The sequence below is a fragment of the Xyrauchen texanus genome, chromosome 17 (genome assembly GCF_025860055.1).
Source record: "Xyrauchen texanus isolate HMW12.3.18 chromosome 17, RBS_HiC_50CHRs, whole genome shotgun sequence".
Taxonomy (NCBI): domain Eukaryota; kingdom Metazoa; phylum Chordata; class Actinopteri; order Cypriniformes; family Catostomidae; genus Xyrauchen; species Xyrauchen texanus.
In genome coordinates, this window is record NC_068292.1 from 18,489,569 (window position 1) to 18,501,966 (window position 12,398).

Consider the following 12,398-nt stretch of genomic DNA (forward strand, 5'->3'; position numbering starts at 1 on the left):
GGTCTTTTAAAGGGCATCACTTTTTATTTTTCCAGCTCTCATTTAGTATTTTTGGGGGTGCAAACTCAGAGGGACATTATTGTGTGAAGATAATGAATGCACCTCAAAATATCATGGATTCTTTTAACAAAGTGCTTCCCAGAAGTCAGCAGTGGAGGGGAAATGCATAATTTGAGTAGTTTGTTACATCACATGTGGTCTGGTTGTGGTTATGGAGAGACTCACTGTCTGCGTTGCATCCGGAGAAGTTTCTGAAGTTCTTTAAAATCCTTCTCCAGGGAGGGAAACTCATAGAGATCATCTAGAACATATCTGTACAGGGTCTACAAATTGAAACAAACACAAGATATAAATACAATCGCAAGCAACATTTATCTGGGTCCAAAAACGCATGAGAAGAGAACATGAGCAAAATTGCCAAATTTGAAAGAATAGATTTTCAACTTTAAACTTAAAAAAGCATGTACTGTAAACTTAATTTCTTTATGTTCTACAGTAAAAACACATCACTTTTTACAGCATTAATATCCAATAATAAATATAATACAAATTTAATAATGTTTAAAAAGCAACCTATAGAAATTTGTATTTAATTTATTTTACTATATTTAAAACATTTACATTTTACAGACCATGGTGGAAGAACAATTCATTTCTAGGAATGCTGTAATTTGCTTGATTTATTAAACAATCAATAGATTCAAATTCTGAATCTATTTTTAGGAAATTATCTTCTGGTGCTGTACAGCAAAAACTCAATATTTTGATGGCTGTGTTCATTTTAGTTTATTTATTTATGTTAAGTGAGAAATGTTATGTCTATAATATACATATATTTATTTATTTTTTTATTATTATTATTAGGGAATAAACAGGCATACTTAGTAAAACATTATAACAATTAAATAATAATTATTTGTCACAAAATATGTCTTTGACTAATTCATTTGTGCAGTGTGACTGGGTTGAACTTCTTTGAATTACAATTCAGTAAATTTCATTTCCTATCATTCCAAATCAAATTCCAGTTCAACTTTCTGTGGGGAATGGCCAATTCAATTCAAATTCCAACTTTTGAACTGAAAAGTAGTTAATTCTCTAATTCTACATTTTGAATTGAGACATGAGATGCCAATGAGTTACAACTGAAAGAGAATGAAACAGCGTTGTCAAGTTAAAACAGAGAGCAGAGGTTTTTAGAATATTTAAATTACAGTTCCCTTCCGAGGGAACTCGCACTGCGTCGTTGAAAACGGCTCTTTGGGGAACGCTCCTTAGCGTGCGCCTCTGAAGTATGAATTAAACTATTCCAATCTTGATTGGTGTTGCGTCATGACGTAACATGTGACGGCATAACCGGATGCATAAAAGTGACGCCGGCACACACACACATTAGCTTTCGCTCTTCAGCAAGCGCTCTATGTATATTGTTTGTCTTATTTGGTGTTGTTTGTCCTATTTAAAAGAATTATGGCCACCGAACAGTTCAAGAAGTGCGTGCACCCCTGCCCTCGTTTTATTACGGGTAGGGACACGCACGATTTGTGTGTGAACTGTTTGGGAGCGCTAGCTGCACTGAGGCAGCTCTCGAGGGATCTGCCTGTGAAAGCTGTGAAGCACTACCCCTGAGAGTGCTGCGCTCCCGGTTGGCGTGCTTTGATGAGCACGGTCAGGCTCGCGTTCCCCACGGTTCTGGTCCCGCGTCTGTTGAGGCAGCGCGGCAATTGAGATCGTGGGGTTTGCAGCGGGATCTTGCAGATGAGAATGAGACTGCTCCGGCACTTTCTCATTCTTCGTTTGAGAATCCCGAGCCTACTGTGAGTGGTGCAGAAGCCCGCGTCGCGGCTTCTTCTACCAACGATCAGGTCCCAATGCTCGAGCTCTCTGCTTCAGAGGAAGTGGAAATGCTCAGCATTGATGTGGACGACCGTGAGCCAAGCACGCCGGGTTTCGGCCAGGCTTATGAGGAGCTAGTTCAGGTTGTGACGCGTGCTGTGGCCAGACTTAACATTAGCTGGCCACAAAATGAGCAGGGAACGCACGTCGGAAGCAAATTAGACGAGCGTTTCCTGCAGCACACGTCACAACCCCAGCGCCGGGGTTTGCCGTTTTTCCGATCTCCACAAAGAGATCTCGAGATCGTGGGATAAACCACATTAGTCCTGTGTCTCCACCCCCAGTATGGTCGATTACAGCTATGTTTTAGGGGCACGGGATATGGGCTATGGGAAGATGCCTGGTGTGGAGGAGGCTTTGGCGGTTACCTCTCTCCTGAGTCGGTATCTTCCCTTAAAACCCGGCGCTGCCTAGTAAGCCCTGCAGAGATACATCTGCATTAATAAGCAGGGCTTACATGGCGGCAGGTCGGGTTGGTTCATGCCTGCACTCAATGGCGATTTTGCAGGCGTACCAGGCCGATCTCCTGAAAGATTTAGACGAGGGAGGGGCCAACTCCGAAGATATCGCGGAGTTGCGCAGAGCCGCAGATCTGTCTCTCCAGGCCACTAAAGAGGCGGCCGCGCTATTGGCGCTCTATGGCAGCTATGGTGACCATGGAGAGGCATCTGTGGCTAAATTTGTCGGGAATAAAAGAAAAAGACAGAGCTTTTTGCTTGATGCCCGCTCTCGCCCTCTGGCCTGTTCGGCGACGCCGTTACATCGGTCGTCGACAGGTTTCAGGAGGCGAGGAAACAATCTGCGGCGTTCAAGCAGTTTCTCCCCGTAAATCCAAGTCTAAATCAAGTAGGGTGGGGCAAACAGATCAGCCCCAGCCTTCAGTCAGCTCCTCGCGCAGCGCAGAGCAAAGGAGAGCGTTTCCTCTAGAGCCCCTCCTCCAGGAGCTTGGCAACAGAGGAAGCGCTCCCAGCGAAGCCCTCCAGCCAGGGGCCGACCTGAGGGGCGTCCTTAAGGCTAGGAGGGCTTCGGGAAGAGGTCCTAACGGGGTGGTAGAACCTCGGAGGCCCCCCGCCGCAGAGCAACCGAGGTTGTTCTCATGGCGGAGCCCTCAGGAAATCGGTGTCGGTTTCCGCCGTCTCTGACGCCGGGCCACACCAATTTCCAGCAAGCGCACACCGTGCCGTTAACGTCAAAAGATAAAAAACACACATCAATTGTGGTCACAAGAACTGTATCGACCAAATCCTGCGGTATCCCGCTTCAGGAGGTCGAGAACAGTGCTTGAAAAACACCGAGACCAGCCTCGAGAGGCTGGTCCCTTAGTAGATTTTGTAGAGGCATGGAATCATCTTCCCAACATATCTGCATGGGTCCTGCATATAATAACATCAGGGTACAGACTGCAGTTCGGGCACCGCCCCCAAATTCTCTGGGGTGGTGCAGACTACAGTGGTTCCGGGGCAGGCTCAGGTGATGGAACAGAAGTGCAATCTCTGCTGCTGAAGGAGGCCATAGAGCGTGTTCCTCATTCAGACAGGGAGTCCGGTTTTTACAGCTGGTACTTTATAGTTCCAAAAAAGGATGGGGGTTGAGGCCAATTTTAGATCTCAGAGTTTTGAACCGGTCTCTGAGGAGGTTCAGGTTCAAAATGCTTACTATTCCTGTCATCGTGAGTCAGATCAGATCCGAGGACTGGTTTGTCACGATAGATCTAAAAGGCGCCTATTTTCATGTATCCATCCTTCCATGTCACAGGAGGTTCCTGAGGTTAGCTTTGGGTGAAGCTTACCAATATCGGGTTCTTCCGTTCGGCCTAGCACTATCTCCCCACACATTCACCAAATGTATGGATGCAGCTCTTGCTCCACTGAGACTTCAGGGCATCCGTATACTGAATTATATTGACGTCTGGCTCATTCTGGCCCAGTCTCGAGAAATGGCGGTTCGGCATCGAGATGTCATTCTTGGCCACATTCGAAGTTTGGGGTTGAGACTCAACACAAAAAAGAGTGTGTTACAACCATCCCAGTGCACAACGTTTCTGGGCGTTGTGTGGAACTCGGTTACGATGCAGGCACGCATGTATCGAGTCCCTTATGGCGATGGTGGCCGGGTTAAAGCTAGGCCAGGCCATCACTGTAAAGCAATTTCAAAGACTGCTGGGCCTCATGGCAGCGGCATCCAACATTGTACCTTTGGGCCTTCTACACATGAGGCCCCTCCAGTGGTGGCTGAAAACCAAGGGGTTTTCCCCAAGGGGAATCCATTTAGTATAATCAGAGTAGCAGCGCAGGTGCCTTAGTTCTCTGCTAATATGGATGAAACCTTGGTTCCTGTCCCAAGGGCCAGTGTTGGGAGCGTCATGTCCCCGGAAAACCGTTTAGACAGGCGCCTCCCTCACTGGCTGGAAGCGTGATCATGGACGGCAGCTTTGCCAGGGGTCTGTGGCAGGACCATCATCATTCTTGGCACATAAACTGTCTAGAGATGTTGGCTGTGTTCAGGGCTCTAAGGAGCTTCCTTCCAGACATCAAAGGTTACCATGTCCTAGTACGTTCGGACAATACATCAGTGGTAGCTTATCTGAACCGACAAGGAGGACTCAGATCGCGCCCTCTGTGCAGACTGGCGCATCAGATAATTCTTTGGTCCCAAGGGAAAATACTGCCTATCAGAGCAATATATATTCCGGGGGTTCAGAATCAGGAGCAGACATCCTGTTGAGGCAGGGGCTGAGGCCCGGGGAATGGAGACTTCATCCAGAGGTGGTGAAGTTGATGTGGGACAAATTTGGACCATCGGAAGTGGATCTATTAGCGTCTCGAGGCGTCCCACTGTCCACTTTGGTTCTCCCTCTCACATCCAGCCCCACTGGGGTTGGACACCATGGTACAGGCTTGGCCGAGGCTTCGCTTGTACGCATTTCCCCCGATCGCTCTGCTCCCGGGAGTCCTGGAAAGGGTCCACCAAGAGGGCATTCTCAGACATAATTTCACTCCTGATAGCTCCGCCATGGCAGATTCCTCTGAGGAGGGATCTGTTGTCTCAGGCAGGGGGCACAGTCTTCCACCCTCGTCCAGAGCTGTGGAAACTTTGGGTCTGGCCCCTGAGGGGGTTCAGTACCTAAATGCTGGTCTATCAGCGGGGGTGGTTGAAACCATACTTAGCTCTAGGGCTCCGTCTACTAGGAGATTATATGGTCTCAAGTGGAATGTGTTCTCCACTTGGTGTAGAGAACATGAATTAGATCCAGTTAACTGCCCGGTGGCTTCAGTTCTGGAGTTTCTTCAAGATCGTTTCTCTGCAGGTCTCTCCCTTCCACACTTAAGGTGTGCGTGGCTGCCATTTCGGCGTTCCATGCACCACTGAGTGATGGGCCTCTGGGGAGGCACCAGCTGGTCATTCGTTTTCTCCGTGGTACATGGAGGATGAGACCGGCAACCAGGTCCAGGGTTCCTGCCTGGGACCTGGCGGTGGTTCTCGAAGGGTTATCCCTGGCCCCCTTGAACCCCTTCAGTCGGCTCAGTCCAAGGACCTGGCGTTCAAGATGGCTTTTCTCTTAGCTATTACCTCTCTAAAGAGGGTGGGTGATCTTCAAGCCCTGGCAGTGACGCCAGCTTGCTTGGAGTTTGCCCCTGGCGGAGTTAAAGCCATTTTGCACCCGAGACCTGGCTATGTGCCTAAGGTGCCGTCTAACACGGCACGGTCTCTGATCCTGCAGGCATTTCATCCTCCACCTCATGTGTCGGCAGAAGAAGAGAGCTCCATTTGCTCTGCCCTGTCAGAGCTTTGGCGTTACCTCGAGAGGTCCTCTTCCTGGAGGAGGTCGGACCAACTGTTAGTGTGTTTTGGTCACCTAGGAAGGGGCTCCCTGCCTCGAAACAAACCATTAGTAATTGGATTGTTCAGGCTATTATCTCGGCCTACAAGGTGCGCAATTTGCCTTCACATTTGGCCGTAAGGGCTCATTCAACTAGAGGCATGGCGTCCTCTAGGGCTCTCTTCTCGGGAGTACCCCTCCAGGAGATCTGTGAGGCAGCCGGTTGGGCTACCCCGCACACTTTCATCAGGTTTTATAGTCTGCACCTCCCTAGTACGCCTGGCGCACGTGTGCTCTCGTCCTAGCTGAGTGCCTGAGTTCAGTTTCACCCTAGGGCAGACCTTTTTTCGGTGCGTGGCCTAGAGGGCATTCGTTCCCCAAAGAGTCGTTTTCAGCGGCGCAGTCGCGAGTTCCCTCGGAAGGAGCGTCTCGGGTTATGACTATAACCCTTGTTCCCTGAGAAGGGAACGAGACACTGCGTCGTCCTGCCACGCCCCTCAAGGCCTGAGAGCGGCTTGCTTCATCGCTAGGCTAATGTGTGTGTGTGCCGGCGTCACTTTTATGCATCTGGTTATGCCGTCACATGTTACGTCATGATGCAACACCAATCAAGATTGGAATAGTTTCATTCATACTTCAGAGGCGCACGCTAAGGAGCGTTCCCCAAAGAGTCGTTTTCAATGACGCAGTGTCTCGTTCCCTTCTCAGAGAACAAGGGTTATAGTCATAACCCGAGACGTTTTCCATCCTCTGTTTCCAAAATGTTTATGGCAACTAATGTTGACATTTTATATATTGTCTGATCTCTGAAAAGTGATGTCATCACTTGCAAAATGATATGGACAGTCAGTCCCAAATATCGGATTTGAATAACAAATCAGATTTATGTGCAGCAAAGCCTCCATTTTCCGAGGTTTCACAAAACAAAATGACAGCATACAGCGTATAATAATGAAAAGGTCAGAGGGCATTTCAGAATCATCTGAAGCCAGCGATAATGTTATGTTCTCTTCCTCATCTGGCATTAAATAAACAAAAGCTCTAGGGGCTTCTGGCAGTTTTGTATTTCCAAAAAGAATTCCCTCCCTCTCTGTCTCCCTCCCTCCCTATATCTCCATCCATACCTTGAGGAACAGTTTGGCGTGCTCATCGTCCTGCGGCAGGTCTGTGCAAAGAGAGCTCCACCGGGAGAGCAGGTGCAGTACTTTTCGTTTCCTAAGCAGAGTCTCTCTCTCTTCATCTTTCATCCGTCCTCTCTTTAAACAATAGGTGGGCCAGAAGCAGTTAAGGCATCAAATCTACTTCAGCACACTGCAGTAGTCAGAAGCACAGTTAAGAGGAAAAGGAAACGCCTGAGGGTGAAATCTCTGTATTAAATGAAAACTTAATTGCGTGCCTTCAGCTAAACAGTGTTGAATTAGTTAAGTGGTTCAACACCTGGCAGAGTAATGCTGTTAAGCTCATGTAAGGAGATTATGTCTAACATAGTGCTGTCATCGTACCGTTCCATACATTGCTCATCATTTTATGGAGGTATCAGTTACTGATACTGATGATACTGATAACAAACTACCATTCAGAAGTTTAGAATCAATTAAAAAAGGATATTTCTGTTCACCAAGGTCATTTTTAATAGATTAAAAACACAGTCCAAAATGTTAATAATGTTGCAAATTAGTATGACTGTTTGAAATAGCTGTTTTATAATTCAGTCTTTACCTATGATGGCAGATGTGACATCCTGCCTATATGAAATCGTACTAATGTGCTAATTTGGCACTAGAGAAATCTATTTACACTATTTTAGCACAGTTGTTCAACTTAAAGGGGTAGTTCTGATAAATGTTCTGATCATTTACTCACCCTCATGCCATCCCAAATATGTATGACTTTCTGTCTTCTGCAGAACACAAACTAAGATTTTTAGAAGAATATCTCAACTCTGTAGGTCCACACAATGCAGTGAATGGTGATCAGACCTTTGAAGGTATTTTTTGGATGCTCCAAATATCACATAAAGGCCACATAAAAGTTATCTATAAGATTACATGGGTTAAATGCATGTCAACAGAAGCAATATGGTACGTGTAAAAAATGACATGATTATTTATCTATTTAACACTTCTGAATATATAGATTAAAATACTGGAGTCTTATAGATTACTTTTATGTGGCCTTTGTTCTAAGTTTTGGTCACCATTCACTTGCATTTTAAGGAACAACAGAGCTGAGATCATCTTAATTTGAGTTCTGCACAATAAAGAAAGTCATACACATCTAGGATGGTATGAGGGTGAGTAAATAATGAGATAATTTTTATTTTTTGGGATAACTATCCCTTTAGTAAAGTGTGGAAATTTCAGTACAATTATATGTTTTAGTTGCTTAAGTATTGAGTACACTTATATTTAGGGAATTACATTTTGATAATAAAAATGTCTAAAGAGAAATCTTTATATCTATTTGGCATTTGAGAGATTAAACCATAATATGAGTTCTAATACTGTGAAAATCATGACTTCCACCATAGCTCTCCTTTGCACATTCATCAGTGAAAAGTGAAAGCATAAGCACGCTCTTTGCTTTCCTTTTTCAATCAAGATCATGAAAGTGAAATACATTTTGGGTTGTTACCCATTAAAATCTACCATATGCCTTCAGAAATCTTGGAACATGATGCACAAGTGGCATGGACTAGTTGTATTACATTTACATTACATTTACATTTATGCATTTGGCAGACGCTTTTATCCAAAGCGACTTTCAGAGCCTTTATTATAGGGACAATCCCCCCGGAGCAACCTGGAGTTAAGTGCCTTGCTCAAGGACACAATGGTGGTGGCTGTGGGGATCGAACCAGCGACCTTCTGATTACCAGTTATGTGCTTTACTCCACTACACCACCACCACTCCTGTATTATAGTTTTGGGTAATTTTTTTTTTACTTTAAAGTGAGTTACTGAATAACTGTTTTTGCATTATAAGCCACAAACAGGAAATTCTTTCTTTTGTTTCTGCAGTAGAAAGAAAGTTATATGGGTTTGGACACAATTTTCATTTTTAGGTGAACTATTCCCTTTGTATGAACAGCATCAGCATTAATGCATGTAAATGAAGGATATTGAGCAAGTAGTGCTTGGCACAGGTCACTGGTAGACATGAACACAGGGTACGTCAGCAGGAAATCATCCAACAGACTCTCTGAAAATGAACAAAGCATGTACTGTGAATTAGACATTTTTCTGTGAAAAAGCCTATATTGTTGCTTACCTATATTAAAGTGAGAAATCGGCACATAATCTCACATATAAAAGAGAACGCTGCAAATGTGGAATGAGAAACATAAATATGAAGATTTTATAGGGACAGTTCACACAATAAATGAAAATTCAGTCATCAATTACTCACACACACACATGCCGTTACAAAATCTTATATTACACTTTTCTTTCTATGGAACACAAAAGGAGGTGTAAGGCAGAATGACATAGCCATTCACTTTATTTGTAAACAAGGCTGAGAATGAAGCTGTCAGTCCCTAACATCCTTCCCAACCGCTCCTTTTTATGTTCCATGAAGGAAAGAAAGTCATACGGGTTTGGAACAATATGAGGGGGAGCAAATGATGATAGAATATTAATTTTAGGTAAAATATCCTTTTAAGCTTTTTAAAATGAAAATGAGTGCCGCTACATTAAGACCGTAAACAGAATGACATGTTCTGAAATGTCAGAATGTCATGAAAAATTCAGGACAGGTGAATCAAACACAATAGGCAGTTTGCATGTACTTTCATTTTCCTAACCTCCTCTCTCTCTCTCTCTCTCTCTCTCTCTTCTATTGCTTTATCACGCTTTCCTTTTGCTCCATTTTAATTAAAGTTGTGTCTGTCTGGATTTGTTCTCTGCTGATGCTGTTCATACATCATCCTTCTCTGGAAGTATGACTGAAGAAAAACACATTCAGTGCATGTGTCCTTGAACAAGACTGTAAAGTTTTTAATACAGTTGAGCAGTGATATGGGCAATCCTTTTCCGCCAGGCAGACAGACAGAATGTTTGCTCTGTACTCAGTTATGGACCGCATTTAAACATTGGTCATTGAACCTTAGTTGAAAGGATTCTATTTGGAAAAGATGCAGAGGAATTTATTAGACATTCATTACATGATTTGTCACGTTTGTCAATGTTGTGATGCTCATAATGCAGCGTATATGATATGCACTGATTATTCATGGTTCAATTATTTCATATAAAGGCAATAAGACATGATAGATGAGCAATTCATATAAAATCATTGTGAAGTACTCTAATAATGACTGGCATGTGATATCCAATCATATGAAGGTATGGTTGGCAAGCTAAGCTTTGTAGCCACATTACCTAATTGAGTCACTTCTATGTCCCTGATTGAGGCATACTAAGAACTAAATGGTTGCTTTTATTTCTAATAAAGTTTGGATCTTTAATATCAGTGCTGACATCTACTCATTTGTCAACAGGCATTAAATAGCCCTTAATATGCCTGACCTCTCTGCTGAACCCATTCAAACACACGAGTCAACCTAATAATGACTGATATGGATTCACTCCACATTATGCTATAATTTGCCCTGCAGAACCCTAAATTTGAGCACATGCCCTCACAGACATCAATACATACTCTAATGTGATCTGCACATCGACTGAATCTCTATTTCTAAGCATCTAAATCACAGTTTTTTTTCCTTGTGTATATTTTAGACGGCTTAAACAGATATACGCACATTCTGGATACTTCCAACAAATGTAAAACGTTGAGGATTACTAATGTTGTGCTTAACCTAGATCAGGGGAGCAAACCCAATACACATCCCTTAAATAGACACATGCTTTAACATATTTGTGACTTCTCATATCATATGGGTACAAGTTTGGAATGTGTTAAAACACTATAAAGGTTTGCCAATGCATTTAGCAACCTTTATGCATGTTACAACAAAATCATCCACATAGGTGTTAGAAACCAACCTGATCTAGATTTCATACAAGATATTATATATATAGTTTGAGATTCTTTTCATGCAGTTCCTTTTTTTTCAGGGAGATACACAAAATTAATGATTTGCAGGGTAACTTTTTGTAAGGCACTGTAAATTGAACAAGTTTTTATAATCAGAGTAAATGGCTCAAAATCAGAGGAAATATTACTGTACATTCATTAAACATGCTAGAATGCAAAAATACAATAAATCAATCTACTCTCATTATAGGCAAAATCAAATATGAATTATTAATGAAATTGATCAGATTTGTCCGTCAAACCATCAGTGTGTATAATTTTACCTTTAATTTTGAAGCAGTGTAAATTAGCAGTGTTCATTCAATCATAAACAGACACCTTAAAAAGAACAGACAAACATTCTGAAGTCTTTACCAACAACACTGTCGTTCGTGCAACTACGTAATACTGTTTAACCTAATCAAAATATCAAACCAAGTGGCATCTGCAAACTGTGATACATTTTCAAGTTCACTTTTCACTTTTCACTTTTTAACCATAAGTAGTTCATCACAATATCTATGGCCGTGTCCCACTTTGTTTGATAACAAAAAAATATCTTTAAATATATATCCTGTGGGCAAGCCTCTGTTGTGGCCAGCATTCCCTTTAAGCTGTCCACCAAGCAGAGAAAGAGCTGCTCATATCCAAGTGGGTTTGGAAAGTATGCACCAAACACAACAATGCTAAGGCTGGGTCTGCCTCCTCCCGGGCAGCACTTGCGGGTTCACTACCTGAACAGATCTACCTGTGCTGTGCCGAACTGAGCCCAAATCAGCTGGACCACCTGAGGGTGGAGTCTCCACTCTCCGCTGAGCATTACCAGTCATGACAGTACGTCCGATGTGGCGTTTAGGTTGCTTGGGATATGAGTGGTGTGCAGTGACCTCAGTTGCTGCTGACTCCAAAGGAGAAGATGGCGGGGGAGTTGCGACATGCGACGAGAGCGAACGCCACCCTGGCGATTTATATATGCTACTGTCGCTGTGTTGTCTGAACGAATCAACACGTGCTTGCCGTGGATCAACAGCAGAAATCTGTGTAGGGCAAGAAGTACAGCCAGCAACTCTAGGCAGCTGATGTGCCAACCCAGACGGGGCCCTAACCAGGAGCCAATGGCAGCGTTTCCATTGCACATGGCGCCCCAGCCCAAATTGGAGGCATCCGTAGTAACTAGGATGCATCTGGACACCTTTTGTAGGGGGACTCCTGCCCATAGAAAACAGAGGTTTGTCCAAGGGCTGAATAAGTGATGGCAGGAAGGGTTAGGGTCAAACAGTATGTGCCGTGGCGCCATGCCCATCTCGGGACTCGAGTCTGAAGCCAGTGCTGAAGCGGTCACATATGCATCAACCCGTGCGGTGCGACCATCGCTGAGGATGCCATATGCCCCAGGAGCCTCTGAAATTGTTTCAGTGGAACCGCTGTGCCCGGTCTGAACGTAGTCATGCAGTTCAGAACCGACTGCGTGCGCTCGTTTGTGAGGTGCGCTGTCATTGATACTGAGTCTGACCCCATGCCGAGAAAAAAGGGATACTCTGAACCGGGGAGAGCTTGCTCTTTTCCCAGTTGAGCCGAAGCCCTACAAGTGCGTGAGTCCCCATTTGCACAGAGCAACTGTTGAGACTGCTAAGATTAGCCA

At 44.1% G+C, this 12,398-nt stretch overlaps 1 protein-coding gene across 1 annotated transcript in view; it reads right to left on the reverse strand.

Moving 5' to 3' along the window:
• LOC127657630 (rap guanine nucleotide exchange factor 5-like) overlaps positions 1–12,398 on the reverse strand; it is a 77,103-nt gene that overhangs the window by 13,525 nt on the left and 51,180 nt on the right. Inside the window, exons 12-14 of the mRNA XM_052146497.1 lie at positions 8,805–8,917; positions 6,841–6,978; positions 226–323 (exon numbers count right to left, since the gene is read on the reverse strand). Of these exons, the coding sequence (XP_052002457.1) occupies positions 226–323; positions 6,841–6,978; positions 8,805–8,917 (349 nt within the window). The remainder of the gene's footprint in view (positions 1–225; positions 324–6,840; positions 6,979–8,804; positions 8,918–12,398) is intronic.